Source organism: Caloenas nicobarica, chromosome Z (genome assembly GCF_036013445.1).
Source record: "Caloenas nicobarica isolate bCalNic1 chromosome Z, bCalNic1.hap1, whole genome shotgun sequence".
Taxonomy (NCBI): Eukaryota; Metazoa; Chordata; class Aves; order Columbiformes; family Columbidae; genus Caloenas; species Caloenas nicobarica.
The window spans coordinates 68007472-68033012 of record NC_088284.1 but is presented as its reverse complement, the minus strand read 5'-3'; the positions used below and the strand labels follow the sequence as shown (position 1 = coordinate 68033012).

The 25541-nt window shown below is 37.6% G+C and overlaps 1 protein-coding gene across 5 annotated transcripts in view; it reads right to left on the bottom strand.

Moving 5' to 3' along the window:
* BDP1 (B double prime 1, subunit of RNA polymerase III transcription initiation factor IIIB) overlaps window positions 1-25541 on the bottom strand; it is a 56103-nt gene that overhangs the window by 24776 nt on the left and 5786 nt on the right. For 2 of the 5 annotated variants that reach the window (XM_065656616.1, XM_065656620.1), the window contains exons 4-24: window positions 24845-24904; window positions 24339-24482; window positions 23324-23457; window positions 22234-22328; window positions 21588-21642; window positions 20771-20914; window positions 18543-18830; window positions 18037-18211; window positions 16190-16349; window positions 13500-13576; window positions 8859-9003; window positions 8616-8692; window positions 7870-8029; window positions 7152-7231; window positions 5724-5955; window positions 5053-5240; window positions 4114-4330; window positions 3439-3620; window positions 2689-2890; window positions 1063-1178; window positions 282-501 (exon numbers count right to left, since the gene is read on the bottom strand). In XM_065656616.1, the coding sequence (XP_065512688.1) occupies window positions 282-501; window positions 1063-1178; window positions 2689-2890; window positions 3439-3620; window positions 4114-4330; window positions 5053-5240; window positions 5724-5955; window positions 7152-7231; window positions 7870-8029; window positions 8616-8692; window positions 8859-9003; window positions 13500-13576; window positions 16190-16349; window positions 18037-18211; window positions 18543-18830; window positions 20771-20914; window positions 21588-21642; window positions 22234-22328; window positions 23324-23457; window positions 24339-24482; window positions 24845-24904 (3151 nt within the window). The remainder of the gene's footprint in view (window positions 1-281; window positions 502-1062; window positions 1179-2688; window positions 2891-3438; window positions 3621-4113; window positions 4331-5052; window positions 5241-5723; window positions 5956-7151; window positions 7232-7869; window positions 8030-8615; window positions 8693-8858; window positions 9004-13499; window positions 13577-16189; window positions 16350-18036; window positions 18212-18542; window positions 18831-20770; window positions 20915-21587; window positions 21643-22233; window positions 22329-23323; window positions 23458-24338; window positions 24483-24844; window positions 24905-25541) is intronic. The other 3 variants (XM_065656618.1, XM_065656617.1, XM_065656619.1) reach the window with 3 other exon arrangements.

Below are 25541 nucleotides of genomic sequence, written 5' to 3'. Positions count from 1 at the left end.
GCATGCAGGTGACTATTCATGTACCATGAACACAACTGAAATTTCAATGTTTAAGTGAACTCTTTAGATTTGTTAACAGAAGTCTAGATATTATCAATGTTTCATTAACAGAATTTTAAAAGACCCCGTATTACGGTGCAAATATTAAACAAGAACGTAATTCTTATTAGTCCAAAATTAATTTATGTGTTTTAAACAGCTCATTATAATGTCTTAAAAACAGCTGGTGCAGAATCACACATCAGAAAGTATAGTCAGAAATATCTGAATAGAATTCTCACTTTTGAGGAAAGATGCTCCTCAGATTCTTCTGCCACAGGAAGATTCTCTCCTTTATTTGCTTCTTCCTCAACTGGAGCAGCAAGTTTTTGTGGCACTGGAGATTCTTTTTCACTATATGCTCTCTTTAGGTTTGGTCTAGTTCTCCGAGACCCATTCTTTATGAATTCTCCTGGTTTCAGAGCACCCAGCTTGGCTTCTTGGGAAGTGGATTTTTCAGCACTAATTAATTTAAAAGTAAACAAACAAACAAAAGATGTCACTATGTATTTCTTATTTTGGACTTTTATGGTTAACATGTGAGAAGAAGTAACAAGATTTCTTCTTCAAGACATTTTAAACATCAAGAAAATTGTGTTGACAACCATACCAACATCAAAGTATCTGCAGTCTAATACATGTTTAAGATCTTATTTTAACAAAAGCAGTAAAATATAACAGCACACTGGGATCAATGAGAGACAGACCTCCGACATTTTGCAAAATTTGTATCTGTTACAGGTATGATCACTCTATATGCAAATACAAACAAAACAAATGCTTGGTCAAAAAGAGCTATGAGCTCACACAGATCAAGTATATACCAGATAGACAACGACAAGTAGTTCAGATCAGCTAAAAACGTGCTCTGAAAACACGGGAAGAAGCTGCCTGTAGGCTTCGAAAATTAAACATTAGGGAAAGACAGATAAAAGGAACAAAAGAATTGATACTTGCAAAGGTGTCTCATTATGTACCAGATGAAAGCATTTCAAATGCAGTTTTGCTAAACTCTAACCTCACCTGCTTTGTTCACACAATATGTTTTCAGAAATACGAGGCACCTGAGGTGCCTCTTGCTGTTCGTGTTCCTCATTGCTCAGCACATCTGCTTGACACATTACAGCTTCATTTTCACCCTTTAATTTGCAATAAAAAAAGCACAAAGAAAAGGAGAATCAAGCAAGTTTTTAAAATAGAAGTGTATTTTATGAAACAACATAAACTACAGATCTCTGTGCTATTTTCCCAATCTAAGTCAAGAAAAGATTCATATTATATTTATTAAGAGTAATCTTACTGAGCACATAATTCAATTTATAGGCAAGCAGGAACAGAAGGATTTTCAGTCCTTGGCTACCTAGAGTTAGGCCTTTAAATACTATATGCACCCAAGCATCATAGGTAACACTTTTCTATTTAGCATTCAATCAACTCTCTATTACATAGAGCACTACGGAAACAAAATACTTCAGCAAATGGAAAAACCTTTGAAAACTGGACATGACGGAGCACAGCACAGACACATCCAAGCCACAATAACATACTCTCAGATTCAGAAAAGCTGATTAGTTTTACTTCTGTATTTGCCACACTGGTTCCATAAATAAGTTGCTCAAACACATTCCTCAGTGCCCCAGGTCTGTGACAGCTTTTTTAGTACAGAGGAGCATCATATTTGCTGTGGTTCTACAGATTTGCACAATACAGAGCAGATACATGTGCATAGTCCACAGGCCACAGGTCTAGAATAGCCAAAGCTCAACTGTAAGCAATTATCTCAGCTGGAGCAGGGAGGACATTGTGTCACGGAGGGGGAGATCATGGATGTGGTGCACTCACGTTCCTCCCTCAGAACGCAGCACACAGGTACTCCAAACTAGCTCTATGCAGGTGCAATAACAAAACCAGTCATAACCACCCCAAAAAGTGAGTCACTCTTACAAAGCTTAGCTATGTTTGAGATCTAAGGCAAGTATACACAGAGGCAACTCATGCCTACATCCATGACATGAGTCATGATAAGCAACCCACAAAACGGTTATAGAGAGTTCAACACACTATAATGGCTTTCAAGGATTTCAATACCTTTTACAGTGCTTAGTAGAATGTCTGTGAGGATACACAGTGTAGGTGAACGACTAAATTTTATCATAAAGGAGTTTCAGGCACTGTAGTGGTGAAGTCGAAGCTTACCAACTTAATAAGACCTTTTTTTTTTTTAACAGAAAAATAGCTATCCTCTGCCTTCTCCTGATACTCTACACTAGATTCTTCAACACAGACTTGATTCACCCAAATAGAAAAAACAAGTAAAAAAAGCTAAGCTTTATGTCTTGCGACATAAACCATGTTTTTGTCCTAGAGTTTATCTTAAATGTGAAAATAATCCTTTCTTTATATCATACAAACCAATCAAAATCAGATCCTCTTTTTCCAGAACACATTAACAGTACAGGTTGTAGACTTCAATGATATCATACCAGCAATACCTCAACATATCAGGGTTTTGGGGATTTTTTTTCACCTAGTATAGTGTCTCAGTTTCAGGAAATGCAACTTAAATGTTCTAATTTAACTTTATAAAATAGAACTAGCAATTTGGAACCATACTTTTGAAGGCAGAGCACTTACTCTTATTAGACTTACCATGACAGTATTGGCAGACCCATCTTTCTGCAATGCCAACCGCTCTGCTTCAGGCTTTTTCCCTCTCTCATTTTCTGACATTTGTAATTCCTTCTTTCCAACAGCTCCTCCCAAGTTTGGCTTGTACCTCTGGAATCTGCTCTGCAGTAACTGGACAGGTTGAAGAGGTGTTTGTTTACTTTCTTCTTCAGTGGTATTTTTGCTATCAATGTTAAGTCAGACAGAAAAAAAATAAATCCAAAACCTAATACAAAAGCATGTCAATAACAAACACAGGTTCATTATATTTACATACGAACACCAACTGAGTTTTTAAAAGAAACCACGCAAACATAAAGTTCTGCTGAGTTTAAGTTACGAACACAAAATACTGCTTCAGCAAAAATTTCAAAGCACAGGTCTCCTAACTATTTCCACAACTAGAGACATTAACTTACTGTCTGCTTATTACTATAAAACCAATGCAATTTTCACATGGTTTCTTTGATAAGCAAACTAGCATTCCTCTGCTTACAGAAATGAATCTATTGTTTCAGACGATGACACAGTTGTAAAATGAATGCTCATTAATGCTTAGGATAGAAGTAACTGGAATTTTAGTATAAATGGTGTCAAAACTATGAGAACTAAGATTTTGTTCAGTATTTTTATTAGGTTTTCTTCGCCAGTTAGCAGTACGTTGGCACAATGATTTCCTTTTAAAATACCTTCATTGATATAGTCAAGAAACAAAAGCAGCTAAGCCCTTACCCCGCATTAGCAGTTGAGGTGTCACCTTGGTTAATTTCAGGCAGACAAAGTTCACCATCCTCTGATCTCGAAAGTGTATTTGAGGACTTACAACTTGGCCTTTCAAAAACCTCTTGAGAACCAAATGACTTCTCTTTTCCTACAGCTTCTGATGGTTGCAGGACTTCACGTTTTCCTGCTGTCTGAAAAATGTAAACACAAGAACCAGAAAAAGTCATGATACTAAACCAAAAGGAGACATGATGATATTCACAGAGTTTGGTACTAATCACTCTCTGAAGTGTTTCCCGCAAAAACCCCTTTGTAACTGATCACTAATAATTTCCAAGTTTTTCCAGGACAACATACATTTTTTTTCTTTTAAACAAAATAGCTTGAAATCCAGATTTCTTTTTTGCCATCTTCCATTAATACTTTTCTTTCTTCACTGTCCATTCTACAAGGCCTTCTCTGGTCAGAAAGGTGTGTGGACTCATAAGAAGGGATACAGAATGAATGTAATCTTTTTCTCCTCACATACAACCAAGTAAAAAGTACAGGAGTTTTCATGTAGAAAACCTTAGCTTTTGAAAAAATTGTTTCAAAAAATATTAACTTGTATTTTTTAAATCATCAGTATTTCGTTTCACAAACCCAAAAGCTCAAATATAACTGAAAAAAAAAAGAAAGCCTTACATCTGTATCAGGAAGGATGTGACATTCACTGTCACAGTGTGTCAAACTTTCTTCCTTGTTGGTGTCTTTCTGTGATAGACCTTTATTATTTACATCCAGCACTTCCTTTCTACTAGTTGCCATTCTTAAATTTGGCTTTGGTCTCTGGAATCTACTCCTCAGTAGCCGACCTGATGATACAACACTTTTTTCCTCTTCGTTCCGAGGACCAGATTCCCTGCAAAAACAAACAAAAGAACAACTGAAGGCACGGGACAACACAAGTTTTCCAGGTCATGCACGACATACTTGTATGTGGCTCTCTTCAATACAATAGCCACGTATAAAAATCCTTAGCTTTCTTAGAGCAATAACAAAGTTACTGACATTGCCAGAAAAGATTCAACAAAAGCACACTGAACACCACCAAAACCCTATGAATCTTATAAATAGGTGAGTAAAGGTAAGTTTAAAAAAGATGCCGTTTCAAAATGACTGCCACTTCCAGTCACACTTTGAGAGGAATGCCAACATTTTACAAATGCCTTTGCCTAATCATGTTTTAAACTATCCAGTAGATTTACAGTACAGTTGGGATTTTAAAGGACATTTTAATAGGAAACCAAGTCCCATACTCCAGGATTTACATAAGCACATGGGGATGCACTGTTAGAACCAATATGGGGAAGAGAACCACAGAAACTGAGCATCAGAAAAATGTATTTGTTTGAAAGCCAGGCTCACAGACTAAAGGTCAAATTAACATCCAACAGCATTTAAGTTTATTGCTTTTGAGCTCTTGGGTTTTTGTTTGTTTAAGTCTAATACTGTCTTGATTAAACTTCTCATTATAGATATAAAACTTGGTTTTAGTGCTGCAGTTGAACGTAAAAGTGTAGAATGCCTACAGATACTGATGGTTTTGAACCATCCTTTCTCCCTGTTTAGATATAACCTTACCCTTTATTGAAATCTGAAACCTGTTTCAAGGTATCTGACAATCCCTTTTCACTTTCATAGCTTTCTGCTTCTGAGGACTTTTCCTGGGAACAACGCCTTGTATGTATTGAGCTCATCTCAGAATCTGAAGTAACACGCCCTTCTAACATCACGTTGCATGGCTGAGTGTCTTCATGAACCGTCACATCCTAGAAGGAATAAAAGTTTCACTCAAGATAAAATATTTGCTTGATCTCTCTTTCAGAGGAATAAAACTTTATTTTAGTATCTCTTACAAAAACAGTCAAAAAGTTCTCTCTTGCTTCCTGGGTCCTACTAGTATCAGTATATACTTTAAAAGTAAAAATGTTATTTTTCAATATACTATCTGAAGTGTTCTCTTTTCTAAGAGGCCTTTTTTCTCTGCACTTCTCTTTTCAGCTCTGGTGTCACAAATAACACAACAAAGCGAGATATAACCCCAGCTATCCATGGAAAACAGAACCCAAGTGCAAGGAAAACTCCCTGGAAGGAGGAAACTCCCTAACAATTCAGTTTATTCTGAAAGAATAAACAAAGCATACAGAGGCTATGCTTACAAATTATGTGGTATGTACCTAGATCTTTTTTACTAATGGCTTCTACTCAGGCCTCAGCAAAAGTGTGCCTACGCAACTGCTCAAGAAACTTACATTTTTGAGACATGGATCATTGTTTTCATCCCTATGATGTAGCACAATTTTTTCTTCTTCTCTGCTTTCAGTTTTCTCCTCCTCAGGATCTTTTTCATCTCTCAGGTCTTTTTGCCTTGCAACAGTTCTTCCTAGATTTGGTTTTGGTCTCTGCACTCTGCCTCTCTTTAGAGGTGTTGGTTTCAGCACACTTTGTTTACTGTCTTCTTGTAAACCAGCTGTTTCATTAGACCTAGAAAAATACACAAGATCTGTAAGTACCTACCACATCTGAAAGCTGGAGGAGCCTTGGAGAAGTGATTCTTCTATTTTTTTTTTCGGTAACAGTTATTAACATACACTTAACTAAAATGGAGCTATGCATTACTGACTTCATGAAACAATAAAGTCAGAAGTGTATCTGCTAGAGACTGAAAAAGTACCTGACAAATTTAAACTTATATTTGCCCTGTTATTTTTCTTTTTCCACTGGAGACAGGATACCATACTAGACAGACCTCTTTCTGACCCATAATGGCTCTTCTTGTATTCCTATCTGGTCTAGAGGCAGATGGACCTAATTTAATGAAGGGTTAAAAAACACAAACATTCAGAAAATGCATAAATAACTTCATAATCTTACTAATGGAAAAATATCAGATGCACATCATTACAACTGTCAGATGCTTCTATGCCTTTTTACCCTAAGCACTAAGTTACATAGCATGTTAATGACAGAAATAACTGCTTAAATATTTTTCTGCCATATTATCAAACCCAGTTTACCTCCCTCCATCCTCTTCAGCTATCCCCCTTTAAAAACAGAAGCAGGGGGAGGGTCATAGTTGCTTTCGTTTGTTGCATTTTTTGAGGGGGGGTGGGGCGGGGTTGGCTTTTTTAGTTGTGTTTTGGTTTGGTTTTTGGGTTTGTGTTTTGTTTGTTTTTTACAGTGTCTCCTGTAAAACATATTCCTCCTTTCACACTACAGCTGCCATTTCTCTGCTGAAGAGAAATACAAGAAACACTTCTTAGTTAACATGTGAATTAAATTGTCCATGTATTGGAATTTTTTCTCCTAATGCCAGATACCTAACACTTAACTACAATTTAAGAACAAATACTTGTCCCTATTGCTTAAATGCTTAACCACTGAAACTGATGCATTTCAGCATTGGAGCTAGTGAAGAAGGCTTGTTTTATTTTTTAAGGGACTAACTTTTCAGGTTTTTTGCCTTTATCATAACTGACATCTCATTCAAAAGCACTGCTTTAAAACCAAAAATGTTTAATCTATTTGTTTCATGCGTTAAAAAAAGATTATTTTCTTCCCTCAATTTCTGTCTCACTACAGAACTTTCTTCAGAAACTTCTATAATTACCAATTATGTAATAATACCAGAAGTGTCAAATTGCTGGAGGCACATGCCTTCTCATTTTTTACATACTTACTGAGACACTGTCTCCAGGATATTATCTTTTTCTGCAGCTTCTCCACTGGTAGCATCAGACCTACTACTTTGGTCAGTATTCTGAATAGAAATTAGAACATTAAGACATTAACTCTCTCATATTTATAAAGTACAGCATAACCTAACAGACCAGGTAACTGTCCATAACAGGATACAAAATGGATTGCTTTGACAGACATAGACAATTAGAGGGTACATTTCACATACAGAGTGCTTCAAAAAGATGGACCCAATTTGACATCACTATATCTCTGCAACCACGAACTGTCCATGAATGAAACTCTTACCACTAGAAAGGGCAAGTCATAGTTTCAAGTGACTACTGCAAGATGACGCTCCCAGTGCACAAACAGCCCCTCGCCTCAGTCATTTGAAATATACTACTTTGAAATTTGGTCCGTCTTTTTGAAACACCCTGTAGTCAGAAAAGTGTGGTAAAATCTAGGTCAAACAAGTAAAGCTGTATTTGCTGTAGGACATTAAAGACTACTGGCATCTACTATTTGAGTGACAAGCTCCCAGCTTAGCTGAAGCCTCTAAACAATATCACACTGTCACTGCAGGTTAAGTAAGTGGCTGATTCCTAGTTAAGCTCAGGGGGAAAAAAAGGACAGGAAAAAAGGAAGAGAACATTGCTGTTGCATCCAGCACCTTTTTAGCTAATGCATTATCACTAGTTACCTTACTCTATTAAATACCTTTTCGGTTTCTCCCTTAGGCTCTGGATGGGGCATTTTATCATTTCCTGCATCTTTTTCAGGCTCTTCTTTCCTTCCAGACGCTCTTGTAACATTAGGCTTAAATCTCTGTCGACATCCTCTAACTATTGCCTTTGCAATTACAGTTTTTTCAGGTTCTCTGCACAAAGGATCCACAACAGTTACATTTACTTCATAGTATTCAAGCCTATGTAATATTCAGTGACTTGCACAGCTTTCTTTACTGGAAATGGGTTGTCTTCGGAAGGATTTGCACAAACTTATGCAAGTTTCTTCACATAAGAACCAAACTTTATTTAGTTCTATAGAGCGTGGAAACTCAATTTATCTATCTATTAAAAATATATGAAGTTATCACACAGGTGAGGAACCTAACTTGACTGCATACCATAGCTACTTCTGCAAGAGTCAGAAGCAGAGCCATCAGCTGGCAACTGAGGGTGGGAGGAAGGCAAAGCCATAGTTATCACTTCCCTTCCCTGCCCCTCTCAGATTCCAAGCATAGTTGGTACTTCATAACATAACACTTTCCTCAGTTTCCCAGAAAAGACGCACATACCTTCTACCATAGTACCACTTGATATCATCCAAGAAAACACGAAAGTAAAATTTAAGATTTGTATTAAAATTCCACAATTACTATTGCATTTTTATAACAGTACTATATAGAATAAATTAACAATCAGTTAATTCCAGGAGACTGGAAATGTGATCTCAATACTTACTCAGATTTAGTATCCAAATCCATGTTCTCTAGTTCTGTGGCTTCACTTCTGTTTCTTCTACTGTCTTCCTCAGAGCGCTGGAATTGAAGCAAGGAATATTAATCTTGGACATGTGTGCAGACACCTCAGCAACAGTGCTCAGAATACTACTTGTGGGACTGTAGCTGGTCCCCAGTATCAACATTGATCAAAACAGATATATGATCAAGAGCACAGCATATTAAGCAACATTCCTCTTCTGACCTTTTCATCTGCATTCACAAGGTTCGGTGAGGAAGTTTTGGCCTCCATTTTCTCTTGGGTTGCTGCTTCTCTCCTTCTGGATGATCTCACTAAATTTGGTTTAGGTCTTTGCAAGCGTCCACTGACTGCTGGCTTTTCAGTTTTCCTTCAGATATAAAAAGAGGTGGTCTATATTATTATCAAAGAGAAACTTTAAGTCTTACATGGTCCAAGATGCACTTCAAGAGCACCATAGAATGCATGGGTAATGCAGCCAAGGCAGCTACTCCAGCCCCCACACTGGGCAAGGCAGCTGCTGCCGCTAGTCCAGCCCCAGCGACAGGCAAAGCAGCTACTCCTGCACTGGGCACTGTAGCTACTCCAGCCCCAGCAACAGGCACTGCCACTACTCCTGCACCAGCAATGGGCACCACAATTATTCCACCCCACACCCCAGCCATTTCTGCTGCTTCAACCTCAACAATAGGCACTGCAACAATATCAATTTTGGTGACCATCACTTCGGTGACTCAACAGCCTGTTACATGCGCTGTGACTACCCAGACTCTGGAAATGAATCAGGCAGATGATGAGCCTGTATCAGCATCACTTGCTCCCATAAAGAAAGTCACAAGAAAGACTACTCGCACAGTGTACGAGGGGACATTATCATCATCACAAGCAGGAGAACAAGAGATCCTTTTCTCAAAGTGAGCTGTGAGATATGCAAAAATATTTTGGTCATAATGGAGGTGAGAACATTGTAACCTGGCTGCTCCAATGCTGGGATAACAGAACCAGTGGTCTGGAACTAGAGGGTAAGGAAGCCAGGCAGCTGGGATCTCTGTTGAGGGATGTGGCCACTGACAGCACAATTACAACAGAGAAAGACTCCTCCAGCCTCTGGAGCCAACTCCTGGCAGCTGTGAAGGTGAAATAGCCCTTCCTGGAAGATGTTGCTTGTTACCCAGGGTAGTGGACCACTATGTAGAGAGGTATCCAGTTCCTAAGAGAATTAGCCATGCAGTAGATAATTTAATTTGGACTAAACAGTCAGGAGTGGACAGATCCAGATAGAAACATTTGTACATGACCCACGTGGCAGAAGTTTGCACAAAGCGCACCACTGGCATATGCTAGGTCATTAGCCGGAATGAGCTGGACAAATGCAGGTATACAGAAGATGAATGATGTGGCTGACCAACTTCAGGACTTGGAGGACAATCTTGATACCTCTCTACAGGCCTGTATCTCAGCTGTGGAGAAACTGTCTGAAAAATCTTACAACTGGCTTTGAAAATGTTTGAAAAGCTGTTACGGGAAATCAAAGAACTCAGAGAAGACAGGTTCCACTCACCACCTGTACAAAACAATATTTCAGCTATTAAGAGTAGGTGTTTCCAATCTCAAGAAAGAGCACATAAAACGTCCACAAAATGGGGTGCTCAGTGGTTTTTCCTGTGTGACCATGGAGAAGACATGAGGAGGTGGGATGGAAAACCTAACTCAGTACTTCAGGAATGAGTATGTGAGTTGAAAATAAAAACTCCTAGGAAAATTGCTGCTCCAGTTTCCAGAAGGGGTAGGAGAGATTCTGCTCCTCTTAAAGGATCTTCTAGCTCATACCCGCAGAAGGTGCATCACACAAATTCATTCATCAGTGCACATTAGAGGGGCCCTGACTCCAGCAGGAGGAGGAAAAAAAAAACAAGCTTACTGGACTGTGCAGATTCAATGGGCTAGTATAACAGACCCCAGGAGTATAGAGCTTTGGTAGGCACTGGTGCTCCTATCAAACTACAAAGAAACAAAACCCATCAGTACTTCTGGAGTGACTGAGGGATCCCAGGAGCTGACTGTAGTAGAGCCTGAAATGAGCCTAACTGGGAAAGACTGGCAAAAACACCCACTGTGACTGGGTCAGATGCTCTGTGCATCCTTGTCATAGACTACCTCACATGACTACCTGCACATGAAGAATATGTTAGCGAAGACAGCCTGGGTTACTCCTGCCTCAGACAAAGGCAAACCCATCCATGGGATTGTTTTTGCCTACAGACCTGGAAGCACTTGGGGGGTAACACTGAAGGATAGAGAAGTTCGATGTGTACACCTCAGAGGGATTTGATTCTTGATGAGAATACTCAGTATTGTAGTGCATGATGTTAATTGCTACATAATAATATATGCCATACTAACAGTGTTCAATAACTGTTTTTCAGATCAGTGCAGTGGTGATGAAATCAGAGCTGTTTCCAACAAGTGGTACCTTGCAACTTCTTCCACAATGAAATCTTTAACCCACAAACCACAGGCAGGAACTGCACAAGGCACACCACCTTTCCTGCCCTGGGAGACTTATGATAAATGATACTCGAAGTCATGAATTTAATGAACATTTCAAAACAATGGCCCATGGATTAAGGGAATGATGAATGATACCTGTGTGTATATTTGTACGTATGTATATTGAAGTAGTAGTAGTAATTACAGTGTAGTGGTAAGGCCTAAGCATGATATAAAAGGTACAGAGTAAGGGGTGGAAGATGTTGGTTAGACTGAAAGCAAATTTATTTCCTTCATCCAGTTAGAAACTTTTCTTCCTTGTAGCTAGCACAGTCATTGTTTGGATTTAGTTTGAGAATAAGAAGATAACACCCTAGGACAGAGTTAAAGTTTCTCTTCAAGTAACTTCACAATGTCTTTTAGCTGGAACAAAGAAAATGTAAGAGCTTATTGTTATCTTAGTTGTCTGGAAGCCAAGATCTTTTCTGAGCTCTCTGGCTCCAGGTGTGAGGCAGTGAGGAAGGAGGGCATGGACAGGGCAGACCTTGACTGACATCCAGACTGATCAACGAGAATATTCCATGTCATTAGCATTATGCTTCATATTTAAGGAAAGGTGGACTTTCCAGCTGGGAAGACAGGAATGGAGACCAGTTCCTCTTCTGCTCTGTTTCAGCTGAATTCTGCTTGGGAGTTCTCTTAGTTCAGCCTTTTGCCATTCTGCCATTTTGCAGTTGCCCTCTGGGCCTTTCTGCCTTTTCAGGATTTTGCCCCTCTTCCCCCAGGGAAGGGTGTTCTCTCTCTCTTCCTGGGACTGGGTGCTCAGTGAGGATGGAGTTCGAGGAACTGCATTGAGTATCTTTTAATTTATGTTCTATTTCCATTTTGTATATATTATTCTTAGTACTAGTACATTAGAGTTATTTTGTTATTTTATTAAACTGTGTTTATCCCTGTCCAAGAGTTTCTCCCCTATTTGGGGGCCAGGGGTGCAGTGGGGAGTAAGGACGCAGCTATCACGGTCTAGATTACTAGTTCGGGTTAAACCACAACAACAACAAACTGAAAAAAAATTATACTACATCTTTCTGATATTAGAAGATACACTACTACCAAATGCAAGGAGTCTCAAATAAGCCTTAACAACTTGGCTGGGTTTCAGTGGAATCTAATGAAAATATTTGATGGAAGCATTTCTTGCTGTTAAATAAATAGGAATACTACTTCTTCTGGGGATTCACAATGGACAGTGTGAATAGGTTTACTAATTTCAATAGAAACAAGGGAAAACTGCTCCAAAGTAGAGCAGATTTGCTTTATATACAAAATTTTGCATCTGCCTCTCCTGTCCCTCCCCTACCTTTCAAAGCTATCTCACTCACAGAATTATAAACTGCTGTCTTCAGACATCTTGTCCTACTACCAACATCCACACATTATTGAAGAATGGGGTACATACATCAAGCTCTGTGTCCTTAACCACTGCAGTAGCGTGTCCTCGGATTCACACACTGACAGAGCCCTACCGCTTATCAATAATCTTCAGATTGGGAACTACTACCTTTTCTTATATTCTTCCTTAGAACAGGACAAATAAAGCTTTGACAGTCTTTACTGTAAGAGGAAGATGCCCTTCAATAAGCAAAAGACAGAAGCATGAAAAGCAATTTAGCATTAACTAGTAGCTCATCCTCATATCACCTTTAAAAAAATGATATCATGGAATAGGAAGTCACTGATCACACAAAAATGGAAACTTTAGGCACAAACTTGTTCAAACACCACTGCTTGGTTACAGCAATAACTGTAAGAAATAGTCACGAAGATTAACTTCATAAAGGAGCACAGGTAAGGCAGAGACACTTTGGAGTATCTTCTAGAGAGGTGTCTCAACTTAGACTCTTGCACTGAGTTCCAAAGAGCAGCAGTTTCCAATTAGGAAGGTATGAATATACCATACACATGATGTGTACAGCTAGTAAGCACTGATGGACAACTGTGAATTTCAGAAAATACAGTGAGGTCCTTTTATTAAAAAAAATAATAATAATCAACTTTCACAACCAAGGTTCACACACAAAATGGCAGAACTTCTTCACAGAAATCTCTCATTCTTGCTCACTGTAGAGAGGCTAGGTTTTTTTTCTAAGCTTAGTTAAGTCTTTGTCCTCATTCCCATGTAATATTTTAAATCTTAGTCAACGCATTGCTCCTCAGTGATCAACATTTCTATCAAAAAAACTTCACTGATTATGGAAAAAAATTATCATGATCTACTGCCTAGTCCAACCTACTACAGTCAGTCAGAATTATATCCAAATAAGGAAATGCAGGTTTAGCTCAAGAACCACTGCAAGGTAAAATATTTCTACTTACATGATTTCAGATTGAGAATCACTGTCTGACGCACTCTGCTTTTCAACTGGTCTATGTAAGTTATGCATGTCTTTGTTCTGAGTAAGGAAAAAAGAATATTGTAGAATACATGACAAGTGAAGAACAACTCTTTGCTGTAAAGAAAAGAAAAGCAGAAACAAGAACAAGATTCACAAAATGGCTAGGGTTGGAAGAAACCTCTGCAGGTTACCTGGTCCAACACCCTTGCTCCAGCAGGGCTACCTAGAGCTGGTTGCCCAAAATCATGTCCAGGGAGCTTTTGGATATCTCAAAGGACAGAGACTCCATCGTCCCTCTGGGCAACCTGTGCCAGTGTCAGTCACCCTCACAGTGAACAAGTGTTGCCTGATATTCAAAGGGAACCTCCTGTGTTTCAGTCTCTGCACATTGCTTCTGGTCCTGTTACTGGGCACCACTGGAAAGAGCCTGGCTCTGTCTACCTTACACTTTCCCTTTAGTTATTTATATAGATATTGAAGAGACACCCCTGAGCCTTCTCTTCTCTAGCCCAAACAGTCACAAGTCTTTCAGCCTTTCATCAAAGGACAGATATTCAGTCCCTTCACCATCTTCATGGCCCTTCAACAGGTTACCTCCAGTGTGTCCATGTGTCTCATACCGAGAAGCCCAGAACTGGTCACGGTACTCCAGACGTGGCCTCACCAGTGCTGAATAGTATGGAAGGATCATCTCCCTCAGCCTACTGGCAATGCTTCTCCTAATGCAGCCCAGGATACCATTAGCCTTTTTTGCAGCGAAGGCGCATTGCTGGCTCATGTTCAACTTGGTGTCCACCAGGATCCCCAGGTTCCTTCTCTGCCCAACTGCTTTCCAGTTGGGTGGCCCCCAGCATATACTGATGCCTGGAGTTGTTCCTCCCCAGGTGCATGACTTTGCACTTTCCTTTGTCCAACTTCATGAGGTTCCTGTCAGCCCATTTATTTGTTTTTTAACTGGATGAAGCTGATAACAGATTCTTTGAGCAGTATCAGCTACCATTTCTTTCCAGGTCTAGCATTTAAATAATTTTCCCAGCAAGCTCTGACCATCACTCTGAAAATGAAAAATTAATTTAACAACCTAGCAAACTAATCTCAGTTACTGCAAAGATTCTATGCAATCTAGTTAGTGAATTAAGGTTAAAATCTACTGCATAAAAACCATTATTTCTCTACTTGATTTACCTCTTTAATAATACTAATAGAACAATGTTTCACATCACTGGTTGGTTGACTATTTCTAGTTTTAGATCAGTGATTATGTTCACATACTTTCAAAGTACATTAACCACAGCAGGCCAAGAGAATTAGAACTGACATAAAAGGTCTTTCAAAATTACCAGTTTCAGAGATTATTATGCCTTTTTCTAATGTCAAACAGCCATAATTAATCAGCCAGAGAGTTAGTTACTCAGACTACTGACACCACTATAATTGGCTGGTGCATATAGCACACTGCTCTGTCCAGTTCATTGATTTTTATAAATATTATTCCAACTAATATCAGGAGATTGCATGCTTACAACATTTTCAGCTACAGGCATTTAGTACCTGCAAAGATCTTAAGCAGCTGATTTTCCATTAAAATGAAGACAATACTTTAGGTAACAGAATCTAAAATAAAGGACAAAGGACAAATAATTTCCCATCACATTCAGGAAACACCAAACACTTAGAATTTCCTAATCTCTCACCACAAACTTTAGCCGCAAGATCATTCTTCATCTTAGAAAGCACAAGAGAAAGTAATTCATTCCCCCTCAGCACAAGTCTTTGAACACAATATGATATTAAGTTTCAAAAATGACAATGATGCAAGGATGATAGAAGGAATGGAACTTCATATGAGGAGAAATGTAAGATTAGGAGTCTTCAGCTTGAAAACAATATTGCTGGAGAGAGAAAAGTGCTATTATAAAGAAGAAAAGATGAACAGGAACATAACAATGGAAGTACAGCATATACTAAACTGCCAGGCATCAGGCTTAAAACAATCCAAAGAATACACTTTTAAAATCAAGTGAATAATTACAGGAATGAATTCTTTGCTGTAGTACCCAATTCATGACAAAGGTACAGATAAATGCAAAAAAGCAGCAAGATAAATTCATGAATAAGAGATGTATCAAGGTCTTCAAAGCAGCCAGACGCAATCTCAGGAAGCTTCTGAACTGCTGGACCCGATTAGAACTTTCCTGAAGAAGGATCAATGAATTTTGGTCCAATTTCTTATATCTTTCCTGAAACACCTCATGGCAGCCAGTACCAGTTTACAAGGGTTTACGCTGGTTCCCACTCTGAGGCACTGCAAACAACCCAGTGCTCATCCTGCTCAAATCAGTTTCCAACATAGCACTAGGAAGTGTAGGCCAGCAAAATCTTGCTTGAAGGTTTTACTGTTGGTATTGTACTGCTTCAATTTTGAATAAATCGTTCAGCTGTTTAAATTGTCTATTAGACAGTATGCACAGTATACTGTTTGAATAAAATTTAGTATAACAGACAACCCATTAAAGCCAGCCAAATTGATAGCAGGCTTGTTGCCTGTTTTCCACTTACTGGTAAAAACAGAAAAAAAAAATCAAATGAAAAATGGCTTTGATTTACAAAAGTACTTTTAATGGTCAAGAGGAAGATCTTCAGATGTAAGAGTTATTTAAATAAAAATACCTTTGTTTCTCTAGTTTCTCCAGATTGCCTGTCTTCGCTTCTAATCTTTGAAACTTGCAACTCTGAAATCTGGCTTTCCTGTGATGTATCATCTCTAATATCTAGGGTTCTCAGTTTAGCAGATTCCATTTCTAGTATAACGTCAATGCTATCTTCAAAGCTGAAATCAGTAAAAGCAAGCAAAAACTTTATATTAGTGTATTTTAATTAAAAAGTGTTATTGTTTAGAGACAGATCAAGTTGCACAGAAAAATTATGCAATTTTGACATTAAATGTGTTTCAGAGAATCTAACAAATTTTAGCGATATTTGCAGGATATGAGCTTTAAAACAATTTTTGTACTTCTGAAATGCTATTACAAGACGACATTAAAATTCCATCTGAATATTCTAGACTAGATAGTTTTTAAAACAGACTTTAATAACATAAACACTGTATGCAGAAGCATTCTTTTCCCCACCAGTCTACTGTAACAATCTATGTTGAGTTTGAAGACAAATGCTATTCTGTCATATGCTTCCAATGAGGTATTAAAGCACATAAAAGTTTCTGGGAATCTGTATGAAATAACAAAGGATTACAATAGAGGTAAATATAACGATTAACATGGGAAATTCTGAAGTAGCACTAACAGCTTCATAATGTCCTTTTAGGTTTACCACTTTCTCATATAAGAAACTTAATAAAACAAACATTCATTTTCTTTCTAGTAAAAGAATGCCTAACATTGAAACCAAAAGCTTGCCCCCCACCCAGGTTCTGCACAAATACAGTTCAAGCAACTCTCCTTTCACACAAGAACTACCTTATTAAAAATAGATATAAATTCCAAGTGTATAGCAACACTACTTAGCAACATTCTCAAGCAGTGCTTTGAGAGAAATATTAGGAGTTAGGATAAGCCAATAGTCTTCATAAACACCCAAAACAAGAAGTGAAAGCAGTTTTGGATGGCATTTTAGTATTAATGTAAATCCATTTTGCAGGGACAGTCCATCAGGCTAGAGAATATGTTGACAGTATGAATTAATGTTACAGAATAGACTGCCTTAGCTTACTGAATTCTTTGGTATACTGCTTCTTATAGAACTTGTTTAGAAGCGCTTATATAGAATTTGCTTAGCATGAGTAAGTTCACTTAGACTGCAAGCTGTGAAGTTTTGAACTCTCTGCCTCGTTAAGCAAAAAAGGCCTCACAGTCAGTTCAAGCATGTAGGTAAAGGAAGCTTTTGATCATCAGCAAGAACTGCATCCCTGGAGATAAGGAACAGAACACATATACAAGACGACAAACAGAAGAATGTTTTGGTTTTTGTCAAGGACTTACTTTTCTCCCTAGCTGCAGGTACAAAATAACAACTGAAGGTCTAGTCTGATCAGTAAAAGGCAAACAACTAGCAGCAGAGATAACAAACATCCCATCTGACAAAAATGAAGGGATCCAATGAAGAACGGGGAGACTTCAGACTCTAATTTCACAATTGGCCTGAACTGATGCATGAGGGATGGGAAGCTTAGCTTGTAAGGGTATCATTGCGCAAGGTTTCCTTAGCTTCCTTAGTTCCCTCTACTGGAGGCATCCAGCTGGAGCTGCTCTATGCTGTATCTTGCAAATAAATTATTTATTTAGGAAGAATTCCTGGAATCCACGCTTGAGTTTCTGCACCAGCAAATTAAAACTTCCTTAACATTAAAAACAGCTTACTAAAACACAGGACAGTCCTCAGAAACAAAAAACCTGCCCATTCTGTGCCAGTTAGCGTGATGGTAAGCATGAATAAATAAAACCAATACTAAAATTTTAAACTATTTTTATTTTGCCTAAACTTTCCATTGTAAACATTACCTGCATAAGCTGACATCACTTTGTCTCTCCCTTGTGCCATCCACTGGTAAACAGGATTCTGATCTCACTTCCTTTGTAACAGCAGTCTCATCTTTTCCTTCAATAATGCTATCCAATTCTTCTCTACAGGGAGTATGATCATCATTGTTTGCACCACATACCACTTTTTTTTCTGCTAATGAATAAGAATTAGATCAATTTGGACATTCTAGGCAACATCTTAGAATTCCATTGCTCACATCCTAGTTACAGTGAAGCAAGAGTTAATTTAAGACAAAAAATGCCAGTGGAAAATGCCTAAGTATTAAGATATAAGAGCACTGTTCTCAGCTAAAATATAATGTTTAGATTTAGTATGAAAGCTGATTTTGAAAGGCATTGTTCCATAACCTCCCCAGGCAGATCAATGATATAAAGCAAAACCCAAGTTCTCATTTTTAAGTTTTCAATGTCTCTGTATAAAATCTGCATTTGAACATTTGAATGGGAGCATTTTTGCTTCTTACTTTTCTTAGAGGATTTCCCTTCTTCAGCAATTTTTGAAGGGACAGCCACTTCTTCTGGAAGAGTCTCAGCTTCCTGTTCAAGTTCATCTTTTCTCTTCTTCTTTCTCTTCTTTTTTGCTAATACTGGCTCTAATGCAACCTGTTCTTCTGTCTGTTCAGCAATGTCCAAAGATTCCTCATTTTCTTTCTCAGCCATCACAGCATCTGCTTCTGTTTCTGCATCAGAAATTCTGGCTTCCTGAAGATCATCTTGATCATTAGCAGCTTCTGGGCTGGCAGCTTTTGCTACTGAGACAATATGGTTCCTGGTTTATAGACTGATGGATTGTTAGGAACCGTAAATTGCAAAGATATTTCCACTAGCAACATCTTGTGAATTCATATATCACTGCCAATATACTGCCAGCCATATGAGCAGGACCATGACTTGACAGAAAAGCTTCAGCATAGATTAACTTCAACACTAAATGCAAAAAACACATTCTGTACATGGGACAAGACTCCACCATGGTAAAGTCAACATAGCATGCAAAGCTAGCTTAGTAAGCATTCTTGCTCCTATACTACTTAGCAGGTTACACAGTCACTTTTGGATTCAGGAAAAACAGGCATTGCTATTTACATAAGAAAGTTTAATTACTGTTTAGCTAAAAATTCCTAAGTTCTTTTCTGCGTTTAAAGAGTTCCTAAAATTCTCCTCCCCTTGTCAGAACATTTTATCATCATCTTGTATTTATGCAGAACATCAATCACCAACAACCTTTCTGTGTCTTTTTTATTATTCTTATATTAACTTCTTCCTCTGTAATTCAAAAACACAAAATGCAAGAGAAGCATACTCTCATTGTTTGACATATAAAGTACCTTTAATCTACCATTAAAGTCTAAGAACAGAATTTCTATATGTAGCTGTAAGTCCCATTAGATAGAACATTTTACCTAACCAAATCTGAAATCAAGGCTATAGAAAAGCAGCAACTATGTCTATTTTAAAAATTAAACTGCAATGTTGCTTCCTAGCTAGCATCCTCTTCAAAAAGGTTGTTCACTCGTTTGTTCCACGATATCAGTCACAAGAAAATGGGTTCTTGTGGAACAAACGAGTGAACAACCCCACAGAACTAGCAGTGAATTTATGAAATAGTGTCAGCATAACTGTTTTTAACTTAAGCACATCTGTGAAAGGTCCTTTCACAGGTATTGAGGTAATAAGACACTATATGGTGATGAAGAGTAATTAAACAATCTTTATCCTTCATTTGGAACAGACCAGAAAACTAAACCAACTTCTACAAAACTCCTTGAAAAGAATCACACCCTTCAGACTTCAGGAATCAAACAATAATCAAAGGAGAAACAGAAACCTTAAAAGGAAAGGGTTTTAAATGTAAAAAAAAAAAAAAAATTAAAAAGAGCTTGCCAAAAACATGGTTTTGGCCAAAGTATCTTAAAAGTGAATTCATTAGCAACTCACAAAGATATCTATCAACTGTTACATTAGGATATCCCATTTCAAATACCAGTGCTTCAGATAATTGTTGGGGAATGGCTACGGGAAAAGGGGCATGGGTCCAGTGATCTGCTGTATCAGGAAAGCTTGTTCTAGTCAGCATGAGTAGGCCTTGGTAGGCCTCGGTGAGCAAGAGTCAGAAACTGCTGATGGAAAAGTACTGACCGAGGGTAATCTGGGTTATTTATGGGCAAAGAGGAGTTTCAGTAAACGATCTTGAGGGACCAGCTCTGGGAAGAAGAGGAGCTTGCATACCAGAGAAACCGCAAAGGGGGTTGGGCTACTTAGGTATTCTCTCCAATTATTGAATGACTAGTAGGCATAATTATCTAAGGGACTATATAAGTGTGTGCAACTTATTAATAAACTGAAGTATGCTTTATCACTCATACTGAGTCGGCTGCATTTCTTCCTCCGCCTTCTCAGGTCTGAATCCTTGGTGGGGTTCTTCCCCGCAGATAATGGAAAAGCACTAATCTCAGTGCGGTCTCACATTCTTGCCCAGAGAAAACACACCTCAGGAAACCAGCTGCTAGCAATGATTACCATCCCACACATCAGTAAACTACACCTGAAACAGTTGTGCTATAAAGCCAGGATCCTCTTGCTCTGTCTGGAACAGGGAAGAAAAAGATTCCCCATGTGATTTTTTCCTCTATTAGCAACACATTACTGATCACTGCTCTGTAATGTTCTCTCAAGCGTTCTTTTAAAGTACCTTTTGGCTTCTTCTGAGGCCTTGATGACTTTTTTCCCTTTGGCTTCTGGCTTTTAACAGTCTTTTGCTTCCTCTTTTCCTCATCTGCTAACACCTTCTCAAGCAGCTGGGCAAAGAATTCAAAATCAAAGGGACGCTTTTCTTCTATCAGATTAAAACAAAGAAATAGAAAAGATTTCAAAGTTGATAATTTTTCCAAGTTTTTGTTTTGTAAAATAATCAGTGGTACATGTTATGGTATTAAAAAGCAAAGATTATGTAATTTTAAACAGAGAATTATTTTTGAAAATACTTTCTGTAGGGACTAGAATTGATGTATCTATGGATTACAGTAGCTTGATTAAAAAAACAAACAAAAAAGTAGTAAAAAGCCTACAGTACTTAGTAGTTTAGAAAATTTAAGAAACAAAAACCAAATTGTACCATAGTATCAAATAATGCATTAACATGCTGCTCTAGGACTCATGTAGCTCATTCAAATAACACGAAGTCTTTATGATTCTCAATGCAGTTTACAAAAAGTAACTGTCCTAGAATTTCCTACAAATCAGAATAATGTTCTACTGAATACATATAGGAAAGTTTATGTTAATTTCATTTATCAGGCATATAGAAAAGCCAGAAATTAAACCTAATGATCTTTACTGTGAACCATGCTTGTTATATAAACCTAAAACTCACCAGCTTCTGAACTCATCCATGAGCAAAAACTTTCTTATAGTTAATTCAAGCAAGGCAAAGCATAAAAACTACTACAAAAAAAGATTATTAGCATTTAACAATTCATTGTAGCGTGGCGTAGATTTACTTTACTTACTGAAAGCTTTGTCTATCCTCCATCCATTAGCTTTTTCCTCACGTTTGAACTTGTTCTAAAACCAAAGGTATATTTGTCTTTTTCAGTAAGCAAGAAATGCAACAATATATTGTACAAAATGATAGATCAAGATAAGCCTTCTTCAATGCAACAAAACTTTCTACTAACTAAAGTTGTTAGAAGTAACAAGCATATTCATGGAACACAAGTTGGTAATTAACTTTTAAATATAAAATCTGTCACTAATACATAACACCAGTCGTAATTACTTTCAAAATGTTTGTCCTCACTTGCAATCTAACAAGCGTTTGAAGTATCGAATATTTTCCTAGCTGTATACAATGAAAGAAGCTACACAAAAGACCCTCAACAAACATCAACTTGTGCTTATCAGCATTCTTCAATTAAAAAAAAAAATCAAGACAAACTGTGTCTAGGTATGCTAGATTTACTAGATATTTTGAATGGAATTCAACCCAGCATACTAATGTTTCAGATACTTACTACCCCTTGGAAATAGGTATTAAAAAAGCATTGCTACAGAGCCAATTAGCATGAAAATTACCAATACTAACAGAGGAACCACAGGAATAGCAAATGAGAAATACAAAAATGAAAACAGATGTTTAATTGCTTTAATTTTTACCTTAATTTCTGCTCTGGCTCTATGAGGAAATAGTCGTCCAATCAAAGAGAAGTCTGTTCCTACCATACTGATAGCTAAAAAGAACATGTCTGTTTCTGGAGGGGAAAAAAAAAGTATACACACACTTTAGATAGCAAGAAGGATGGTTAACTAAATAATTAAGTAAAAATACCTTTTCTCAAGCTTAATGCAATGAGAGAGAGAGAGAACTTTTAGGTTACCCACTGGGGCTGCAAGTTCAGCTGAGCTGCAGTTGTGTGTTATTTTACCTAACTATTGCTAATAACATTTGCTGAATTACATATTTATTAACAAAAAGAACTGTCTAATCTATTATAAAACTGTGGAATGTGAAATACATTTTGTAAAGCTAGTAAATCAAAGCTAACCAACTCCAAGTTGTCGATGTTAACTTTTATCATGAATACAACCACCAAGAGAACTCAGCATGTGTAAAAATACCACCTCCATTGTTATTTATTAAGAGGAAAACTGTGTACTCTAAAAGAAGCACAGTAAATTCTGAAGCTAATTTTTCCATCTCCGGTTGTAAAAAAACATTTCCAGTTGTAGAAAGTCTTGCACAGTGTTGTTGGCCCAGAGATAGTAATAAATTCATAGGAGGCATAATAAAAAAATAACAACCCACTCACTCATAAAAACAGAGCTGTCTATGTGCACTGAAATCAGCCCACATAAAGATGGCTTATATAATTTATTTCTGCCCATGCTGGAAGAACCGAGTAAAAAAGTGCTAACTGTTCCATATAGAGCTCAAATATCTGGACATCAGAATCCAAAACTATTCTTTTGTTAAGGCAGACAAGCACTTTCATAGCATCTGAAAGTCCATGACAGAAAAAATTCACAGGTAGCCTGCATATCATAAGGCACTAGATTTTTTTAAACATGCCAGTTTTCACAGTAAACATCACAGCTCTTGTTTGTTGTAAAAGTTTGGAGGGCTGAGACTACGTCACATGTAAGTAGATCCATTTACTCCACTAGAAACAAAGATTAAGTACAAAGCACAGATGGAAAACCAAGGTATTTCTGCAGACTCAAAACTTGAAACCAAAAATATGCTCACCTTTATTTGACCATGGTTTTGTGTAAAAACTTTTCCTGAAGCTGGAATATGTAGTTGTAGAGCCACGCTCAAAGATGGGATCATTTTCTTCTACAACACATGGACCTTTTGTTCTTAGAACTTCTACAGTTAAACTGGAAGAGTAAACACACAAAGAGACTTATCTGAAAATATTGATAACAAGGCACACAGTAGATGTTTATAAACCAGCTATTCAGATTTTTCCTGCCACAAGTCAGTTTGTACTGGGTATAAGGTTTAAAAATTACATTAACATGTATTTTAGTGGGAGAATGCAGCAAGAAATTATTATCCTACTCAGCCTGTGCAAGTAAATTTGCTTTTCCTTTTTTATAAGACGTACTACAGACAGACATAATTAAATATCTTTAAAAAAAGTCTTTGTAACATTCAAGAAAATTATTTTGCAAAACCACAGAAGCCTCTCCATATCCTTCGAGAGTACTTTCAAATTCTTTTACCAGAACTGGTCTAGGCTTACACAACTGCTCTAAATCTCACGGTAATAATACATTTGGGGAACTCAATAATTTGATAATCTAATACTTTCAAAAAGCCATATTCAAAGGAAGGTTACTGAAAACATTGACAACTGAATAAAGCAGCAACATGCAAGATGCAAAGCTGGAGCAAACTATACTGACAACTGAATAACAGGCAGACACATGCAACTGTAAGAAACAAAGAAGTTAACTAAATAGAAGACATTTGGAAGTTTGACAAATATTCAGTATTCACTCACTGTAATAAAATACAACATCTTCCTCTCTATCTCCAAGATTATTTCTCGTAGAGAAAGTTCGCAACTCCTGAGATGCAGATAACTGCTGCTCTTTTGCCACGTATTTCCACTACTTCCTAAGTCAGGATAGCTCAACTATCAACACACAAAAACACTGACATTTGCCCCTGTCCAAAGTAACTGTTCTGTATTCATAAACTAAGCAGCAATGTAGTGAGTCAGTATCTATGAGTCAGGAACAGAACTTGTTACCTTTCTTCGTCCAGAATAATTGAACCATCTTCTGCTACTTTCACACGAGGAACTAGAAGTGGACCATCCTGACTCTCCTCCCCATTTTCTGCTTCTTCCTCCTCATCTTCCTCTTCATGATCAGGAGTACTTTTCTCCTCCTGTCTACAGTTTTAAGAGACCAAACAAAAATATTACTTTTGATAGTGTTTGAATTGCTGCTCTGTATGCCAGACCTTCAACAATTTAATGAACCACTCAGCAATGTAATCCACCAGCGAGTCAGTATATAAACTCTGGAATCTGCTTTTCATTCTATTGCAAAATTGATGAATCTAAAAATATATTGAAAGCAAAATGCTTTTAAACCACCTTCCCCTCCCACATTATAATTCATTATAAATAAAGGCTGTGATATTGAAACAGTTTAAAAAAAAAACCCCTACACTGTTAGTATTACCACACAAACATGGGTTTTGCCAACATCAGAAAACTTTACTATAACTACTTCCATCACCAAGACTTACTCTTTCATTTGACCAAGTGCAGAACTTTTTTCTGGTCTCTTTTCTTCTGCCAATGAAGACCTAGAATTTTAGAAAAACCTAGAGATTAATATTTGTACAGATACATTTCTGCTTCATTCCACAAAGCTTGCTTACAGTGGATACTGGACAAAGAAACAAAAGCTTTTATTCAATTCTTTATGCTACCTCTAGACTTAGGTCTAACTGAACAACCACCACTGCTTAATATTTTTTTTTTATAAGCAAGGACAATAAAGACATATTTCAAGCACTAATCCACTGTAAGGGCACAGGGAATGTAAGAGCATCTGGTTTATTACCTACTTAAGCATACAAGAAAAAATAAGAAAGAATGTGATAAATAAAACACACAAGCACACAAACATTAACAAGCATGCCAGAACAGACAACAACAGAAAACTCATCTGCTATTGAGAAGAACAGGACTTGGATATTTGTATGTATGTTTATGTGATTGGTTCTGGTAGTTGCAGGCAAAGGCCCTGCTCTCTGTGGTAGTCTGTGCAGTCACCTGCATTGGTGTTCCCTGTGTACTGCCACCTCTGGGATGCTCACTCAGCCTTGTTACTGGCAAGGGAACAGTAGCAGCTACATCCATCCAGCTGCAATGGTGAGACCTCCTGGGTCTTGCAGTGTGTTGTGCACTTCAGCACCCAGGAAAGAGAAATGCTTAGCT